Genomic DNA, 20,902 nt, shown 5'->3' with positions numbered 1-20,902 from the left:
TCCAGCTGTGTTTAATTAAACTGATAGGACACGATTTGGTAAGGCACACATCTGTCTATATAAGACCTCACAGCTCACAGTGCATGTCAGACCAAATGAGACTCATGAGGTCAAAGGAACTGACCAAGGAGCTCAGAGACAGAATTGTGGCAAGGCACAGATCTGACCAAGGTTACAACAGAATGTCTGCAGTACTCAAGGTTCCTAAGAGCACAGTGGACTCCATAATCCTTAAATAGAAGAAGTTTGGGACCACCAGAAGTCTTCCTAGACCTGGCTGTCCAGCCAAACTGAGCAATCGTGGGAGAAGAGCCTTGGTGAGAGAGGTAAAGAAGAACCCCAAGATCATGTGGCTGAGCTCCAGAGATGCAGTAGAGAGATGGGAGAAAGTTCCACAAAGTCAACTATCACTGCAGCCCTCCACCAGTCGGGCCTTTATGGCAGAGTGGCCCGATGTAAGCCTCTCCTCAGTGCAAGACATATGAAAGTCCACATAGAGTTTGCTAAAAAAACACATTAATTACTCCCAGACTATGAGAAATAAGATTCTCTGGTCTAATGAGAAGAAAATAGACCTTTTTGGTGATAGTCCTAAGCAGTATGTGTGGAGAAAACCAGGCACTGCTCATCACCTGCCCAATACAATCCCAACAGTGAAACACGGTGGTGGCAGCATCATGCTATGGGGTGTTTTTCAGCTCCAGGGACGGGACGACTGGTTGTCATTGAAGGAAACATGAATGCGGCCAAGTACAGAGATATCCTGGATGAAAACATCTTCCAGAGTGCTCTGGACCTCAGACTTAGCTGAAGGTTCACCTTCCAACAAGACATGACCCTAAGCACACAGGTAAAATAACAAAGGAGTGGCTTCAGAAAAACTCTGTGACCATTCTTGACTGGCCCAGCCAGAGCCCTGACCTAAACCCAATTGAGCATCTCTGGAGAGACCTGAAAATGGCTGTCCACCAACGTTCACCATCCAACCTGACGTAAATGGAGAGGATCTGCAAGGAAGAATGGCAGAGGATCCCCAATTCCAGGTGTGGAAAACTTGTTGCATCATTCCCAAGAAGACTCATGGCTGTACTGGCTCAAAAGGGGCTTCTACTCAATACTGAGCAAAGGGTCTGAATACTTATGACCAAGTGATATTTCAGTTTTTCTTTTTTAATACATTTGCAAAAATTACTACATTTCTGTATTTTTTTTCAGTCAAGATGGGGTGCAGAGTGTACATTAATAAGAAAAAATGAACTTTTTTGAATTTACCAAATGGCTGCAATGAAACAAAGGGTGAAACATTTAAAGGGGTCTGAATACTATCTGTACCCACTGTAGCTTAACTTGTGTCAATGTATATAGTGCAGTAATTTACTCACCAATCACTGTCCTCTCTGGTATCCAGCACCGCTCCGATCCTCTTCTAGGCCATGTGACTTCTATTCTCACTTGCCAGGTGACACTCGGGTCTATGTGTCAGCTGGAAGTTGCTTTTACAATGTAAGCCTATGGACCTTCGTACTGACGCTCCATTAACTCTCATTGTAAAAGTGACTTTCGGCTCACACATAGACCCCAGTGTCATCCGTCAAATCGGAATAGGAGTCACAAGAGAGAGAAGGGCTGGAACATTACTGGAAATTGGGGAAGACGGTGATCGGTAAGTATATTAACATGCTTACACTATATAAGACCCATATTTACATAGGGTTAGCTAATAAAAAATATATCAGGAATGCTTTTTTTAAGGGTACACTTAAACACCATGTACTGTTCCCATGAATTGGAAATTACGGATGTTCGTTAAAATGGAAACTTCTTGACTTTTTTTTCTATTTTACATTTTTTAATGATTTTTTTTCCCTTGCTGTTCAATTTTGATTGCATAATGAAATTAATTTTTGGATGCGCCAGGATTTTTGTGGTTGTATCTTCTTTGTCTTTTTCTTTTAAGCATACATTTATAACCCCTTTCCTGTGCGCTCCTTCTATGTGCACTATTTTTCATGGAGCCCACCTAAGCCTCCTTGTCTATTGACATTTAATATTATAATATAATATTATCTGCCTTCAATATTACCGGGCAAGCTTGAAAATGTCAAAAACACAATATTGCTCACTCTAAACTAAAACTATAATAGGAATACCCGCGCTTCTTCCTTTAGTTTCTATTCCTGTATTTTGCGCAAAAAAAAAAAAAAAATCCACAATAACAGCAATTGTTATTCGGGCCGTATGTATTTATCTCCTTCCATTGATGGGAAAATCACAGCATGAACAGCAGCAAGTTATACGCTGCTGTCGGTACTAGGCTGCCGTACTGTCCTGTGTCGTTCCCGCTCCCTGGATTGTGATACTCCACAGTATAGGTTTGTGCCATATAAAAATAAGGCTTTATATAATAAAGCGATAACCGATTCCCAGCTATAAAATGTACAACTTTCCGGCGGCGAGGATGGTATATAGGATCTTATATAAGGGCTCTGGACTAGTTTAAAGGCAGCTTCTTGCAAAACTAGAAATTTCAACACTCACCATTTATTGCGTAATGCTAGAGATACAGGATCTGGCCGATGTCCAACAAATGTGGAAAGCGGTGTCTGAAGAGACCGGTGTGTTGCCTATGCTTGCAACAGCAATACGACTGACATACTGTGACAACTGCTGGCTTCCTCTGATTTCAGGGCGGATACATGTATGCTAACTTTAGTATCCTCTACCACAATGTGCGCCGCACACAACCTTCTGCACGCTCTGCATGGGATGTACAGTTTTTGGGAATTCCCTCATGTTAACAGAATTCCATTTTTGCTCTGGAGTCGGTGTATTCAGTGGTGGAGATAGCAATCAATTCCAAAATAAAAATATATTAAAACTGATCTATTATTAAATGCATGGCTTTTGCATATTTATTAGAGTATTGCTGGAATTTAGGAAAGTTTAAAAGTTTCAGTCATATTAATAATAGATGTTATGTTCCATCAACATAAGAAGCTGTTCACGCGCTGCTTTTTTGCCCCTTTTTTATTTTCAAGGATAAAAAGCACTGCATTTTATAGTACCAGCAAAAGCAATTACGGTACATTTCTTCAACCTCGCGCACAGGCTGTTTATTTTTTCCTTGCAGATATGGACCATAAAAACTTTTTTTTTCAAATCCGCAGAGCGCCAATTCAGCAGTTTTGCTGTGTTTTTTACACATTCAAATAAATGTTAAAAAAAATGTAAAAAAACAAGTGTAAAAAAGTGTCAAAAACACGTGTATTTTACGCAGTATTTTTCCTGCCAATATTATGTTTTTTGGTGCAGAAATATCTGCTGTAAATATTTACCGTAACCCGTGCACCTTGCACCGTATTACTTTAGTATATATATATATATATATATATATATATATATATATATATATATATATATATATTTATATATATATATATATATATATATTTATATTTATAATAAATGAGACTTTTATGAAGACTTAGGAGTCAGTGAGAATAAAACAGAGGAGTTCGAGTCTAATTTTAGCTTACTGACTCCACAGTCTGGAAAAAAGGGATATTCACACTGAGCGGATTTAATACCGGAATTTCTGCCACTGTCACATTCATGTGAATTGGGGGCAGAAATCCAATGAACAGGAGTATTGATTACAGATTTCGCAGCAAATCACTAGTAATGGTGAATATATAGCGCCCTAAGACAGAACAGCTGCGGCCACGTACTGTACAGTGCACGTAAGGTTGGCGGCGAGGATTCCCAGGGACCGAGATCTATTTTAGACCTGCATTCTCATGGAGATTTTTGCTTCATCACACTTAGTTCTTTTTTTTAGCTTTTTTTATTAGCGTGAGAGAGGCGTAAAAAAGTGTTTTTCAGTGCTTTTTTTTTTACATATGTTTTTGATGGAGATTTTATTTTGTTACATTTGTAACATATTTTTCTCTCTAACATTTTAAAGTCCCCCAGAGAAGCCCTGAATCTGTCAGCAGGTTTTAGTTATGTAACCTGAGAACGCCACACGGTTGGGACTTAGACACTGATTTCAGTGATATGTCACTTACTAGGCTATGTGCTGTAATTTCAATACTACCAGTGTTTTATCAGCAGGAGATTATCACAGCCTGACTAGCTGCTTACTGTCGCTATACAATCTGCATAGAAAGCTGCTAATCAGTGGGTTAGATGAGGTTAGCTTTCTGAGCACTGCTACATCTACACTGGAGAAACCTGATTGTATCACAACTACTGCACCCAGTAAAGTAAGTGACACATCGCTGGAATCAGGGTCTCAGCCCTTACATCATGCTGCTCTTAGCATGAAATTCCTTTTAAGAAACAACTAAAAAGATGCTATAGTTAGAATATGCTACATATTGTAACAAAAAAATGTTGCTGATCAAAAAAAAAAAAAAAACACTAAAATGTCAAAATGTCACAAGAAAAAATCTGTAAGACCTGGCCACACCAAAAATACTGTTAGAAAATGACTTAAGGATACAAGTCTTACAGTGCATCTGTCAGTAAAATTAACCCTGATAACCCATCCACGTGGGCGTGTAAGTCATAGAATGTTAGAAAAAAGGGATTCCATATTACGTGTAATCCAATGCTTTAATTCCGAAAAATCTATTGTTCTCAATATGTAAATGAGCTTTATTTCCATTAGGTGATGGAGTTAAAAGGAATCTGTCACCCCAAAATGCTGTAGATAAGCCCCAGATGCCGGTGGCCACAGCTTATAGGCAAATTTTGGGGTGACAGGTTCCCTTTAATGGGATCCAAAAGGCATAATTTAGGCTGCAGTTTTTGACACTGTGAATCCAGCAGGAAGAGGACATCTAAGTCCATCCTTTATATTTTGAATTATTTTAGAATTCATTTATGACTTTGGTTAAAAAAAAGCAGCAGTGGTCTTTCTCCCAAAAATGCTGAGCATGAAACCAGCCTTAAAGGGATCATTCCTACAAATATTTGTGCTACAGATTATCCATTGGGACCCAGGATCTGCCGGTTATGGCTCTGGAGGTAGACTTTATCTGCTTTCTCTACCTCATGGCTGGTATAAGAACCCAGACTCCGAGACACAAACCTTCTTAATGACTCTCATTGCAGATTTGTTAAAGGAGTTTTCTGCTATATTTTTAACGATAACAGTAGGAAACAAAAAAGGAGGTATACTTGCCACTGTAATCTGCCCCTCAATCCAGCACTGTTGCACAGACAGTCTCTGACAGACCACAAGCAATGACTTCCCAACTAGCAGTCACTTACCGCTGTAGCTAATCAGTGGCATTAGTGGTCAGGTTACTGGCGCTTGTAACATCATTGCATCTGGACAGGCAGATACCGTAAGAGCGTCCCTCCCGGTAATATAGGCTGGATGTGAGGTCTGTGTGACTAGGGAGCTGCTGTCTTTGTTAGCTTTCATGTATCCACACATTTCTAACACTGCACTTATTTCCTCAATTCTCCATGTGCTTTTCTATAGCTTGTTTTCTCTTCTTTCCGTAAGACTTGAGATACTTTCTTCTTTCTCCACTGCGGATCTGTGTTCAACCTTTTACTTCCTGCTATCTCTAACATTAAAGGGAACCTGTCACCTGAATTTGGCGGGACCAGTTTTGGGTCATATGGGTGGGGTTTTCGGGTGTTTGATTCACCCACCAAATTCAGGTGACAGGTTCCCTTTAACGTCTCATTCATAAGTCTGCTCCAAATTTCTAGTACGGTATATGAAAAAAATCAACTATTCCCATCGGATTCTGATCAGAGTTTGATCAGAGTGTGCTATGAGTGTCATACAATTTTCTGGTATGTGGAGAAAATAAAAAAATACATTTTTTTTTTGAAAGGCTGTGAAAATCGGACCGCACTCAGATGTCATCTGAATGCAGTCCATTTTTTTAACAGACCCATTGACATGCATTACTGATTTTCATCAGACTCTCAAATCAAAATTGTTCATGTGCTACGCTGTGACGGTCTTCAGTAAGGGAGAGGGGCCCCAAACTGTCCCTGGAACTTGGAACCTAACTATCCCTGTACTCTTGAAAGTAGAGAGGCCTGGGTCTCCAGAATTACTATGCTCCTGCTAAACCCTGATCTTTCCCCTCCCCAGCCCCCATGAGGCATGGGACAGAAATGTAAGATAAACAAGACACAAAGACAAAATAGGGAAACCTCTATCATAAAAAAGCACTCACTCACAATAGGGACAGGGAGGAATAAGCTAAATAGGAATAGGGACCAGGAGAAACTCTCACGAACAACAGCAAATAACAGATCACTACTACAACAACAACAACAACAACAACAACAACTCCACTCCAACTACTCAGCTTTAGCACTAGAAGACAAATCTTTCACCTGCAAGGACTAAATGCCCAGAGCCTGTATATGTAGAGGAAGTAAATTACGAGCAGTTGCAGCTGAGAACAACCAGCCTGTATGGTCTCAGCCAGCATGGAAAGAGTCCTTAACCCTCTCAGCACTGAAAGAAAGGAAATCCATTTAAAATAGTACATGAATCACCCCATCTCTAAAGGGGACTGTGATTCATTACCTGACATGTCCTTCTAACTCCAGGTCCTCCAGGGGGACGTGACACCCTTTTGATAACATGTCTGTGATATTTTCCGCATACCACTTGGTCCGAGGGAAAAAAAATCAGACTTGTGATGGCTCCATAGAGTCTATGGCATAGACTATCACAGGTACAAGTGCTATCCATGAAAAACATGAATAGAAATAGTACGCGAAAAACAGACTTCTGAATGAGGCTTAAAAGTGATAGGAAGCAGAGTTTTCAGGAGCAGAGATGGATTTATATCAGTTTTGGAAAAGTACTTAGCTAGTTAACACATTTACATAAATTCTGCAGCACCTTCCAACTTCCAGTAAGGCCGGCGTCACACTAGCGAGTTTTACGGACGTATGAGCGCAGAAAATACATGTAACACACGGCCCAATGATTCTCTATGGCCCAGCTCCTATCAGCCGTATTTTACGGATCCGTAATATACGGTCTTTTACGGCCGTAGAAAATCGCAGCATGCTGTGTTTGTCACCGTATTGCGCAAAAAAATCGCCAATGAAAGTCTATGGGGGAGAGAAAAATACGGATTACACACGGACCAGCAGTGTGACCTGCGAGAAATACGCAGCGGTGTTCTATAGAAAAGCCGGTAATTCAATTGCCGTCTTTTCATTTCTCCTTCACAAACCCGACAGGATATGAGACATGGTTTACATACAGTAAACCATCTCATATCCCTTTTTTTTTCATATTCCACACTACTAATGTTAGTAGTGTGTATGTGCAAAATTTGGGCGCTGTAGCTTGTTAAAGGGTTAAATCGCAGAAAAGATTGGCGTGGGCTCCCGCGCAATTTTCTCCGCCAGAGTGGTAAAGCCAGTGACTGAGGGCAGATATTAATAGCCTAGAGAGGGTCCATGGTTATTGGCCCCCCCTGGCTACAAACATCTGCCCCCAGCCACCCCAGAAAAGGCACATTTGGAAGATGCGCCTATTCTGGCACTTGGCCACTCTCTTCCCACTCCCGTGTAGTGGTGGGATATGGGGTAATAAAGGGTTAATGTCACCTTGCTATTGTAAGGTGACATTAAGCCAGATTAATAATGGAGAGGCTTTAATTATGACACCTATCCATTATTAATCCAATAGTACGAAATGGTTAATAAAACACACACAGATTATTTAAAAGTATTTTAATGAAATAAAGACACAGGGTGTTGTAATATTTTATTATACTGGTAATCCACCTGAAGACCCTTGTCACCTGAAATAAAGGAAAAAAAAAACAAACAACAATATTCCATACCTTCCGTCGTTCCGTCAGTCCCACGATGTAAATCCATCTGAAGGGGTTAAATCATTTTACAGCCAGGAGCTGTGCTAATGCACCCGCTCCTGTCTGTAAAATGTTGTGAATGAATGGAGTGCAGGGGAATGTCCTGTAGTTACCTTGATTCGCGGTGATGCGCCCTCTGCTGGATGTCCTCACAGGAACTCGAGCGTGGGAACTTTTCCCACAATATATGTGTGTGTCTCAATGACATATATATATATATATATATATATATATATATATATATATATATATATACTGTATATATGTTTTAATGAACATTTGAGCACATAAATCCATTAGATGTCGGTTTTGCAAGCCTGCGCGAAAATCTCGCAGTACGGATGCCATACGGATTACATACGGAGGATGCCATGCGCAAAATACGCTGCCACACCCTGCCTACGGATTTCATACGGATCACTATTTTGGGAACATTTCTGCGTATTACGGCCGTAAAAGAACGGACCGTATTTTCATACAATGAGTGTGACGCCGGCCTAACCCTGTATCCAGCAAGATAGGCCCAAATGTTTGGCACTTCCGGGAGCTCAAGGTATGTCCCGACTTTAGTTATATCTTTGTCCCTCTTTCTTAATTTTCAAAGTTGGTAGGTATGGCAAAATGTCAACATTTTGTAATAATGGCTATTTAGAAAGTTGTCTAACTCTGTATTTAGGAAGGTAATAAAGATGAAAAAAAAAAATTTATGCGAAGGTGTACATGTGGTGGGATCTTAGGGGTCCATATCTAATTCCCCAAATTTCGGACAGTCAGGTCCTGCAGTGGCTGCTCACACACACAATACAAAGAGAATAGACTTTAGTGTCCCCTTAAGGCCGGAGACACACTGGTGCGAGAGACGGCCGAGTCTCGCTGGTTAAAAGCAAGCTGTGGCACCTGCATTCCGGAGCGGAGCGTGCAGCTCCATGTATTGCTATGGAGCCGCACGCTCCGCTCCGGAGTGCAGGTGCCACAGCTTGCTTTTAACCAGCGAGACTCGGCCGTCTCTCGCACCAGTGTGTCTCCGGCCTAAAAATGAGTCTCTCTATATAAAAATTTACATAATGACTCAAAGAGAACAATCCTGGTTTCCATGACATTAACCCTACTGTGTCAGGAAAGACAGAAAACCGTGGAGTTACTATATTTATGGTGGTTATTTTTATAGTAGTTGGTTATTTATTTTTCCCCACTTTCCATGATCCTTTCAAATTATCAGTGTATTTACGAGAAGTATTTACTGCATCAAGGCACAAATCACTATATAAAAATATTGTATTGTAAAAACAATAATAGTAATAAATAGTTTATCTATACTGAGACACATAAATATATATAATCAATATGCCCAGATCCAAATTCTATTCTTATCAATTAGAACTCGCAGCAAATTAAAAAGCGATTCAGACCACGGATGTTTCTGTAGTTGCAGGAGAAAGGGAAGTTGGGCGTTTGCCAAAGTTCTACTTGGCCGGTCAGATGCAGCAGTTCCTCATAGAAAAACGTATCATATCAAGTTGTGCTGGACTGGAACTGTAAAATATCTATCAGGGAGAAGGTCGCTGGCTGCTCCAGCATGGCTATATATAAAAGATTTGTCAGATAAAAATAAAAATTCTGTATGAATTCATGCTTAAATGGAATCTGTCAGCAGGTGTTTGTTATGTAATCTGAGGTAGGGGATAAAACACAGATTTCAGCCATGTGTCACTTATCAGGCTGTGTGCTGCTGTTTACTTACAATGAAGGTTTTATCACTAGGAGATTATCCCTTCTGTGACTAGCAGGGCTCTGGTCCGTCTTCGCCCCCTCCTCTGATGAGCAGCTCACTGTCAATATACAATGTACAGTACACTCTCCCTTTGATAAAGCAACCATGCGAAACGTGCGTCAGGGGTTGCGGGGAACGCTGTCTTTGGTCCGGGCTTACTATAGGTAAGCAGGCATTCTATCCTATGACTTTACATTATGGTGGAATGTAGGTATACTTTACAACCATCCACAGCATCTGCCAGCCTACGCTACTTCTGTGCACACTACCGTGATTATTCCTTTCCCTTCTTGTCCAAGTCTTATTCTGACCTACAGTCTCTACCTTGCCTACATTCACGTCTCCTGCTTTTCCCTTATGTGTATTTGTATTAGGTCAAGTTTGATTTTATGTGATTATTCAATAAAAGTTATTTTTTTATTTGGTGGTTTCTTACTACTCTTTTTTCTTTTGTTTTGAATGTACACAGAAAGCTGTGATGTGTGCGGGGGCAGCTTTCTGAGCTCTGCTTCATGTTACAGCTAAGACCTCTGATTGTGTCACAACCGCTGCACCCAGTAACCTAAGTGATACATCATTGGAATCAGGGTCTCTTTGCCTACATCTTGCTGCTCTCAAATGAGGTAGCAACAACTTGCTGACAGACTCCCCTTAAAGGTGTTGTCCAGGTTTATCATAAAAGTCTGATAATTCTCTTGTATGGAGCGAAGCTGCGCATGTCTAGTCGAAATGTGGCATATTGCATACTGTCATTCACGTGTCTGCTCGGTCTACCCGTTGGCACTGGAGAATGCTCGCAGCACAAGCTGAGTGTTTATGTCAAAACTTAATTGTTTTGTCCGTTTTTGTTTTTTCATGCTTACCACACTTTTTTGGCGCAACATGATTAGAGCTTGTTTCTCTTTGAAATGGGTTCTGTTTTCTAACCGCTCATATTTGAGTTATGTATGACAGTTTAGAGGGAATCTGTCACCAGGTTTTTCCGACCCCATCTGACAGCACTGTGATGTAGGGTCGGAGGCCCTGATTCCGGCGAAGCATCACTTACTTTACGGGTTGCTGCAGTTTTGATTAAAAACTGTTTTATCTGCTGCTGATCTAGCTGTTGTCTTGAATGTTGAGCTCAGTATAACCCCATCCGCACCTGGGAGCTTTCTGTGTGCGGTGTGCATAGGCAGAAAGTTGCTAATCACTGATGACTGATTGGCTGAACTACCTGGCAGCAGGTTTACCAGTCCTCTAGTGATAATCTCCTGCTGATAAAACACTAAGCAGACCAGTAAGTGATACATCACTGGCATCAGGGTTTCTGCCCCTACATTATTCTGTTCACATATTAGATGGACAAAACCCAGTGACAGATTCCTTTCAAAGGTATTGATGACCTATCCGTGAGATAGGTCATCAATATCAGATTGGTGGGGGGGGTCCAATGCCCTCCACCCTCACCGATCAGCTGCTACAAGCTCCGGTTGTGGCCGGATGTGAACACATTCAATGTGTAGCTACTCCTATTCAAGAGTATAGAAGCTGCTCTGCAGTACTTGGCAGTAGCTGCTACACATTGCTTGGAGACGCGCAGCTCCTCTGTTCTAAGTGTTTAGATCTGGCCAGGAGAATAGCAGCTGCTCAGTGGGGGGGGGGGCGCTTTTTTTTTTTGTAGGTGTGCTGCGGTCATCAATTTCCAAATATGTTTTTTCTTCAAATTAAAAGGAAACATGTCTAACTTTCACCTTCTGGTCTGTCTTATGCTGTGAATAAACTATGTCTATAAGAGATTTCCAAATCATTGCGTTCCAGTTTTCATTACATCTTACACAGCGTTCCAACTTGTTTGAAATTGGGCTTGCACATCAATATTTTTTAACAATTACCGGTAATTTAACATAAAAACTTGAATTAAACAATATGTCCTTTTCTGATGACATCTTCCTTTTGAGTTTCCATGTGGTTTTCTATCACTGAAGAAGTGAGAAGTTGTATAACTTTAATGCGTTTTTCCTTCAACTCGTTACCATTTTTGAAATTCATGAGAAGTGAATGAGAAGATTCAGAGACTAAAATCCAGGACACACCTAGTCCTGCTGTCAGCTCAGAGTCTAGGCTCTGTGAGAGAAGTACACAGGCACAACTGATAATTTGCTACAATGTATCAGATTCCACACTAGACTGGCTCAGCGGACGGCAGGACTAGGTGTGAGCACGCCGAGGGCCTCCGAGGGTCTCCGAGTGTAAGGCTTCTTTCACACTTCAGTTGTTTGGCGTCAGTCACTTCCGACATAGTGACGGATCGACGGATCCGTCACAATTGTTGAGAAAACGGTTCCAACGGATCCGTTTTTTTTACGGATCCGTTACTTGGGGGTTGTCTGGGAAAAGTATCTACTTTTTGGAGCATGCGCAATTGAAAAAATGGATTGGGGCGACGGATCCGCCGAAATGACGGTCGCGACGGATCCGTCGCCCATAGGCGGCCATTCTATGGAATGACGGACGCGACGGATCCGCTGCGAACCGTCATTTCGGCGTTGACAAAAAATGTTTCAATGTCCGTCTATATCTAGACAACGTCCGCCAAATTTCGACGGATCCGTCGCATGACGGATGGAACTGACGACCATCCGTCACAATCCGTCGCCAATGCAAGTCTATGGGAAAATAACGGATCCGCCAAAAAAAAATGACGGATCCGTTATTTGAGGAAACTGGCGGTTTTAGACTGACGCCAAAAAACTGAAGTGTGAAAGAGGCCTAAGCAGTGGTGTTCTCATTCACTGACAGCAAACAACTGATTGATATGGAGCTACTTACACACAGAATGCTTTTATTATATAGTTATAAAACCTTTTCTCTTTATATAGTGATTAATGAGGTTGTCCCAAAACAACAAAACCCTCCGGACCTCCTACATTAACCAGGGTTCTGGCAGACCTCCATCATATAATACCATATCTGCTTCATGGAAATTAAAGGGGTATTCCCATCTCCATGATCCTATCCCAATATATAGCAGGTGTAATAATAATAATATTAGCAAATTCCTCCCATTAGAAATGTAGTATAGTTCCTCTGATTCACTATGCCTCTTTCCTCATGTGCAGGCATTGCAGGACCCTAAGGTATCCATGGTTACAACCATTGATATAGTGACAGTTAACTAGTTGCTAGTGGTCATAACCATGGATACCAAAGGTCCTGCAGTGCCTGCACATGAGGAAAGAGACATAGTGAATCAGAAACACTATACTACATTTCTAATTGGAGGTATTTGTTAATATTATTATTATTATTATTATTATTACTACATCTTCTACATGTTGGGATAGGACCATGGAGATAGGAATACCTCTTTAAGCATTTGACCCAATACACCACCAGGATATTAAACTTCTTTCAGAAAATCTTGGGTGGCTATTAGATTTAGGGTCACGGTTTTGCCATGTTTTTTCCAGCGTTTTTTCCCCTGGTGCTAATTACTGCACCAGCAAAGTGAATGATATTTCTGAAACCTCATACCTATGTGTTTGTTTTTTTTCCATGCAGATTTGAAGTACGGTAGTTTTCAGTCTGCAGCGTGTCAATTATTAGGACGCAGTCAGACGGCGATATCAATCGGACCGAGATGGGAACACATATAAATCGGACTGGTTGGCGGCTCTCCTGGCCAGAGTGTGACAGCGTCAGATATTTCTATGCTACTGTCACATTCGGGTTGGGAGAGCCGCCAACCAGTCGGAGCATTGTGTTCCGTTCTCGCTCAGATTTATATGACTGACTGACTGCGCTTTTACAGCATTTTTTCAGTTTTTTTACGCATTCTACTAAATGGGGAAAAAAAATGCATGTAAAAATTCGCGATTTTATGTAACATTTTTTTTCTGCAAAGAGACACATTTTTATGCAGAAACGTCTGCAGCAAATACTTCACGTGTGCACATACCTTAAAGGTTTTTTTTAAAATTTTGGTTAAACAACCCTTTAAAGATTGGAAAAACACAGCTTTATATACCCTATATGAAAATTCAAAATTAATAGAATGGGGTCCTGTATTCAAGACCCTCGTCTCTTGATCAGGAAGGATAGTGGTTACAAAGACAATCTTCCTTCGGAGGACCCAACATGTCCTTCATAAAACAGACAAGCTATTGATTTGAATGGGTATTGTGTCATTCCCAATGTGCCCTGAGGGGGCACTGCAGAGAAAATGAGCAGCTTACTCTCAGCTTTCTCGATACATTACATTATATTATATAATACACAATGTATATTTGCTGACAGATTGGGACAAGTTTGCCGGAATCAATGTTAATACTCCTTCCCCCAGTAATACGCACAATTAGCTATGTTGACAGTTCATGTTTATGGGGAAGTGACAGGATCAAAGTTGTCGCCCAAATGATTGCGGAAATGATCCAGTAATAACATGAATGGCTACGTCGTCTGATCCATCAGCAAACAATAAGCTGCTATTTCAGATAGTCGGAGTCTACAGAGAGGCGGTGGGGAGCGTAAGATTAGTGGCAGAAGTATCCCAATAATAGCGGAAATGAGCTTATATGATTGTATAATGCAATTACTCAATGTATGATCTACATGAGCTCTAAAGATGGAGTTTCAGTATAAATCATACTAATATCTCAAATGGTAAGGAACAACCAACACAAGGCAGAGAAAGTGCAGTTGTATTACCGGTACTTGTCCAAAGCCAAAACCCAACAGGTTCCAATCAGCACAAGCAACATCTGAGCGTTAGGGACCCGGAAGGGGAGATGTCTGTGGATCTCCAGGTTTGATGATCGCGGTTTACAGTAGTTTGCTGACATGACATGAGATGGACACCACTCTAGACCAGTGTATCCCGATCTCCAGCCCTCACAGCCCCCAACAGATCACTTTTTCAGAATGTCTTAGCACAGTTGATGGATTCATTATCAAGGCATCAGAAATTTCCACCAGTTCTCTCACCAGTGCAATCCTAAGGAAATCCTGAAAAGATGGTCTGTTGGGGGCGCCGTGAGGGCTGGAGTTCGGGAAACACTACACTATGTTTTGATGCAGTCAGGTTTTCAAAATTAAAGGCCCATTATTATTGAGCAGTGATCGGCGCTCGTTTATTACGATCTTTCTCCATACAGCATCATGTTTTCGATAACACCCCTCCTGGTTACGCCGGGCGTGTGCTGCCGACAACGATGATTTTTATGCCTGCAGTAATGGTCCAATCACCCAGCAGATGAGTATGTGGCTTGTTCCTCGGGTAATTGATATAACAATAATTGGGAACGAATATTCTTATGAATGCTCATGCACCAATTAGCGGCCCTGTAAAAAGGCACCAAAACTGCAACATTGCATTGATTTGGAGAAATAATGCCCATTCTTCTGAGAACATCAAAGCCAATAATCCACCATAGCAGGAAGCCTGAGGAAAGGGATACTTCTGATCCTAAATGATGCACTGCTACAGTGTTACTATTGATATGCAATGGCTTGAATGAAAAAGTATTTTTAGAAGAGTATTAAAGGGAACCTGTCAAGTGAAAATAAAAAAGAAAACAACGCTATTAACCTGCGACATGGGGTTAATCAGCAGGTTAATAGCATTCTGAACATGCCTGGCGCTGGCACTGAGAGCCCCACTGCCGGGAGTAAATTATTGGCGACATTTGGTGTTCAGTCATGGGGGTGTCACCGGTGCGACTTCAGTCACCACTCTGTGTATAGAGAACGGCGGCTGTATCCATACCCCGTCACTGACTGACAGCTGGATCTAATGAGCTGCTGTCAGTCAGTGCCAGGATGCGCGGTTACAGACACTCTCTATATACAGCGTGGTGACTGCGCCACCCCCATGACTGAACGTCAAACACTGCCGGGGGAATAAAGTTCATTTCCTCCCAGTAGCGGGGCTCTGAGTGCTAGCGCTGGGAAGGTTCAGAATGCTGTTAACCTGTAGTTTAGCCCCATATCTGCAGCTTAATAGCGTTTTTTTCATGTGACTGGTTCCCTTTAAAGTTCTGGAGCGCTTGTTCCTTCTAGTTAAGACCCAGAGTAACACTAAAACAACTTCACAGAGGCACATGTGGCCATTGGATAGATGACTTGTGCTATGATCCATTTTGGAGTGGATTCCAATACTGATGGATTAAGTTGACTTATAAATGGTTCATCAGCATAACTCTGTAGTCTTCATCTTTCTTGCAGTCAAGCAAATTATTGCAATGTGAACTGAGCCTATTTTGTTTTACACAGCACCCAAAATAATATATTCCAGCATTATACTCTGCAAAGACACAAAACTATATTAAAATAGTCTACAGTGGCTTACAAAAGTATTCACCCCCCCCCCCCCCCTGGCAATTTTGTGTTTTGCTACGTCACAACCTGGAATTTCACTGTTTTTTTTTTGTTTTGTTTTTTGAGGGTTTGCACATACCTACAACTGTGAACATTTGGTTTTCTTTTTATTGTGAAGCAAACAATAGGACAAGATAATTGAAAACTTCAGTATGCATAACTATTCACCCCCTAAAGTCAGAACTTGTAGAGCCTCCTTTTGCAGCAATTACAGCTGCAAGTCGCTTTGGATTAGTCTCTGTGAGCGTTTCACCTCTTTCCACTGAGATTTTTGCCCAATCTACTCCAGTTCCGTCAAGTTAGATAGTTTCCTCTGTTGAATAGCAATCTTCAAGACTGACCATATTCTCAATTGGATTAAGGTCTGAGTTTTGACTAGGGCACTCCAAAATATTTACACTTATCCCCTTAAATCCCTCAAGTATTGCTTTAGCAGTATATTTGGGTCATCATCATTTTGGAATGTGAACCCCCATCCCAGTCTCAAATCACTGACAGACTGAAACAGGATTTGCTCAAGAATATCCCTGTGTTTCGAACCATCTATCTTCTCCCCAACTTGGACCATTTTCCTGTCCAAGGGCTGAAAAACATCCCCGCAGTATGCTGTCACCATGTTTCATTGTAGGGATGGTGTTCTTGGGGTGATAAGCTATATTTGTTTGACACCAGACACAGTGTTTACCTTTGTGACTAAAAAGTTCAATTTTGGCCTTATCTGGCCACAGCACCTTCCTACATACATTTGGGGAGTCTGTTATGATCCTAGTGGCTTAGGATCACAAATCTAACCAGCTAAGTAGAAAATAATAGGATGAGCTCTGGGGATGTGGTAACTGGACTAACCGCAAACCTGATCCTAACCGCACACACTATAGGCAGCCGTGGAACGTTTCCTGAAATCCTAGACGTCTCTTCACGGCCTGAGAAACTGACTACCCCTAAAGAGAAAGTAAAGACCTCACTTACCTCAGAGAAATCCCCCAGAGATATAGAAGCCCCCCACAAATAATAACGGTGAGTTAAGAGGAAAAGACAAACGCAGAGATTAAACAGGTTAAGCAAATGAGGCCCGCTAACGCTAGATAGCAGAAAATAGCAAGGGATCTGTGCGGTCAGTAAAAAACCCTATGCAAAAATATCCACGCAGAGAATGCGAGAACCCCCACACCAACTAACGATGTGGGGGGAGCAACTCAGCACCCCAGAGCACCAGCAAGCAGGGAAATCACATATTAGCAAGCTGGACAAAAACTCATCATATACTAGGAAACATCTTGAACACAGATGAGCAAAAATAAGCAAACAGAACTTAGCTTCTCTTGGAGAGACTGATAACGGATGTAGACAGGAGCAATCAGAATAGCACTGAATACAACGGCAACAGGCAAGGAATGAAGGACCAGGTGGATTAAATAGGAAACCTAACTAGCAGATGACGAGACAGCTGATCCTGCCAGAAACCTGCAAAATAACAAAAAGAGCCACCAGGAGGAGCCCAAAGAGAGAACTCACACAGTACCACTCATGACCACAGGAGGGAGCCCGGAAACAGAGTTCACAACAGGAGTCTCTCTCACATGTCTTCTGACAAACTCAAATCGAGCTTTACAATTTTTGTGTGCAAGTAAAGGCTTTTTTCTGCCCACTGTTCCATAACGGCCACCTCTATGGAGTGTACAGTTTATTGTGGTCATATGGACAGATACTCCAGTCTTTGCTTGGGAACTCTGCAGCTCCTTCAGGGTTACCTTTGGTCTCTGTGCTGCCTCTATTTAATGCCTTCCTTGCCTAGGCTGAGAGTTTTGGTGGGCGTCCCTCTCTTGGCAGGTTTGTTGTGGTACCATGTTCTTTCCATTTGATGGTGCTGGATTTGATGGGGCTCTGTGGGAACATCAGAGATTGAGATATTGTTTTTTATAACTCAATCCTGACTTGTACTTCTCAAAAACTTTCTCCCTTACTTTACTTGTTTGGAGATCTGCTTGGTCTTTATGGTGTTTGGTTAGTGGTGTCTCTTGCTTAATGGTGTTGCAGCCTCTGTGTCCTTTCAGAAAAGCTGTGTATATACTGTCAGACCATGGGACACTTGTACTGCACACAGGTGGACCTCCTTTTACTAAACATGTGACTTATGAAGGTATTTGCTTGCACAAGAAATTTTTAGAGGCTTCATTGCAAAAGGGGTGAATACATATTCACATGCCAATTTTTAGTTATTTAATCCCATAAATTTAATTTATACCTATATTTTTCTCACTTCACCAACTTAGACTATTTAATGCTGATGTATCACACACAAATCGGATTTCAAAAATATTTAAACACAGGTTGTAATGTATGAAAATAGGTAAAAAGCCAAGAGGCTGAATACTTTCGCAAGCCACTGTACCTCCTGCTGATATACTGGTAAGCAAGGCCTTGATACCAAATCATGCAATCACATCAGTCCTTCTGTAAGTGGGATGAGTTTTCTTAATCGCCATATGTTATTGCATTACAAGTACCCTCTACAAGATCCATAAACAGCACTGGACTTCTATGTCAGAAAAAAAAAACTACACTGCCTTGTCTTTGCTGATATTCTGAATTCAGAAATGAATAAAACTGTACAATGAGTCATAGTCTACTTCAGATCCTCATTTTTATGACACATAGGGGGCACTGGGCTGTAAGATGAATTGTGGCCACCTGTGACGGAGGCCCAGAGGATCAGGTGAGGGCCAGATGTGCAAGAACTGTGCGCAGACCCCTGCAGAATCCTCACACATGTGCAAGGAGATACTTACAGGTATATGAACCCTCAGCATCCTCCGCTTCTGGCTGCTGGTCTTTTTGGAAAGCTCCTTCTTCTTCTTCGTATCCATGGCTGTGCTTCCCATTCTTTGATCAATCCCCACAGAACTTGTCCCTGTTCCTGATGCCAGCACAGATGTGGAGCACAACCAGAGTCCTGCTAATGCCAGAGGCAGAGATTCCAGGTGACTACCAGCAGAGAAGTCCATAACCCTTCATGCTGGAGAATGCAAACATGCTGGCCGCAGCTCACGCCCCTCTGTGGGGTAAGTGGACCTCACCCTGGCCAGTTGTGAGAGTTTATGGACTAAGGAGCCCTGAGGGATCAGCATGCACTAATCAGCTCAGGACTGTCACTTCCAGTGTGTACAAATCAGCAGCACAACCCTGCAAATCCTTCCCTCTCGCTGAGGGGTGGTGCCACACATTTCCTACATCTGACAGGAGCCAAAACACACAGCTCAGCCATGAGCTCCACTCACACAGGAAGTGAATGCAAGTGTCATATGTGTAGACGCAGAAAGCAGTAGCCTGGGATCAGAGTTTATTGCCATGCACTTCCAGTAATGAATATCTTCCATCCGCTGCGTCACCGTAGACTCTAGCACAATCCGTTCTGCTTTAACCCTATAGTTTCCCTTTATGCTGCTGCCACATGTGCGCCAAGATCACCTTGCCAAGTGAGGCCATCACATGCGAGCCGGACATCGATATAATTGTCAAAGAGGACATTTCTCTGGATTTTTTAAAATTTAAAACAGACTACCTCTTCCTTTTACCGCTGGTCCACTGATTAAGGAACAGTTTTTGTTTTTCTTCTGTGCCCCTCAGTTCCAAAGTTATCCCCCCCCATAATAATGGTGCAGATTTTCCCTTCAATTAGCTCGGCATATACCCCAGAACATCACTGTGGGCGCGGTTGTGTTTTGATTGGCCAGCATCCAGGAGAAGTTCTGTGGTGCACGCCCACTTGGTTGAAGAAGAAATGTGCATCTTTATTACCAGAGGGGGCATAACATTGGAGCAGAGGAAAAAAGTGTTATCCAGAATCAGCACCAGTTAGAGGAGATACTAAGGTTAAATTGAAGAAAAAAATCCAATGAAAAATCACCTTTATGGGGACTCTGTCACCACAGAGTGACTGTTCAAATGAAGTTATGCCGCTCGGTGCATTACGGTGTGGCCAAACATTTAAATGCACCTTCCCATCTGCTTTTCCTCCCTTTATCTCCACCCCCTTCTTTGATTGACAGCTCTGGCTTTATAGGGCCAGAGAAGGGAAGAGATTGGCTTCCATCTATCAGGTGGGAAGGTGCATGTAAATCACAGAATCATAAAATGTTAGAGTTGGAAGAGACCTTCAGGGTCATCATGTCCAAACCCCTGTTCAATGCAGGATTCATTAAACCATCTCAGACAGACGTCTGTCCAGCCTCTTCCTGTCACGATTCTGTACCGGGATTTCCCAGGGCAATGGGTTTCTTCCCTGTCCCTTAAGCTAGGAGGACCCTAGGCTATTCCTGTTCCCCATGCTACCCTTGATGGTGGAATTGCTGGGGTCTCGTACCTTGCTGTGCTCATATGCACGCTGATCTGTTTCCTCCCCCACCCAGGGAGCTATGGGACATGAGTGTATAGGATAACACAAACCTGTTACACAGAAGAAATAAACAAGGTTAAAAGAAAACTGCAATCATACAAACTCCCAAAACAAACAAGTGAAAATCAAGGGAACAGTAGGAGGGACAAACCAAATGGGAAAGAGGATTAGGATAAACTTGCAATACCAAATCCATGCAGATATCTCCTGTAAACGCCACCATCCATCTGCTTCAGAAGTTGACCTCTCCTTCTCCACCAAACCAGGAAGTTGTGCATCATCACCAGCAATTTCCTAGTGCAAGAGATGAGCATATATACCTGAGAGGAGTGACCAACACAGAACAGCTGAAACAATTCAGGACGGAGAGCCCCAGGAGATAGATAGACTTGATTAACCCTTGCAATAACAGAGCAAGGAATACCTGCACTGCTAAAAGGAGGGTGAAGCAGATCTAATACGTGCAGAGGTTTGTTTAACCAGACGCCACAATCTTCTGAC

The 20,902-nt window shown here is 42.0% G+C and overlaps 1 protein-coding gene across 1 annotated transcript in view; it reads right to left on the bottom strand.

Moving 5' to 3' along the window:
- The window catches only part of PRKAG2 (protein kinase AMP-activated non-catalytic subunit gamma 2), a 329,489-nt gene extending 310,304 nt beyond the window's left edge, over positions 1-19,185 (bottom strand). The window contains exon 1 of the mRNA XM_077268648.1: positions 18,795-19,185. Coding sequence (XP_077124763.1) covers positions 18,795-19,010 — 216 coding nt within the window. The 5' untranslated portion in view covers positions 19,011-19,185. The remainder of the gene's footprint in view (positions 1-18,794) is intronic.
- Between the last annotated feature and the right edge of the window lie 1,717 nt (positions 19,186-20,902).

The sequence above is a fragment of the Ranitomeya variabilis genome, chromosome 6, assembly GCF_051348905.1.
Source record: "Ranitomeya variabilis isolate aRanVar5 chromosome 6, aRanVar5.hap1, whole genome shotgun sequence".
NCBI lineage: Eukaryota > Metazoa > Chordata > Amphibia > Anura > Dendrobatidae > Ranitomeya > Ranitomeya variabilis.
This window is presented reverse-complemented; position numbering and strand designations above follow the sequence as displayed.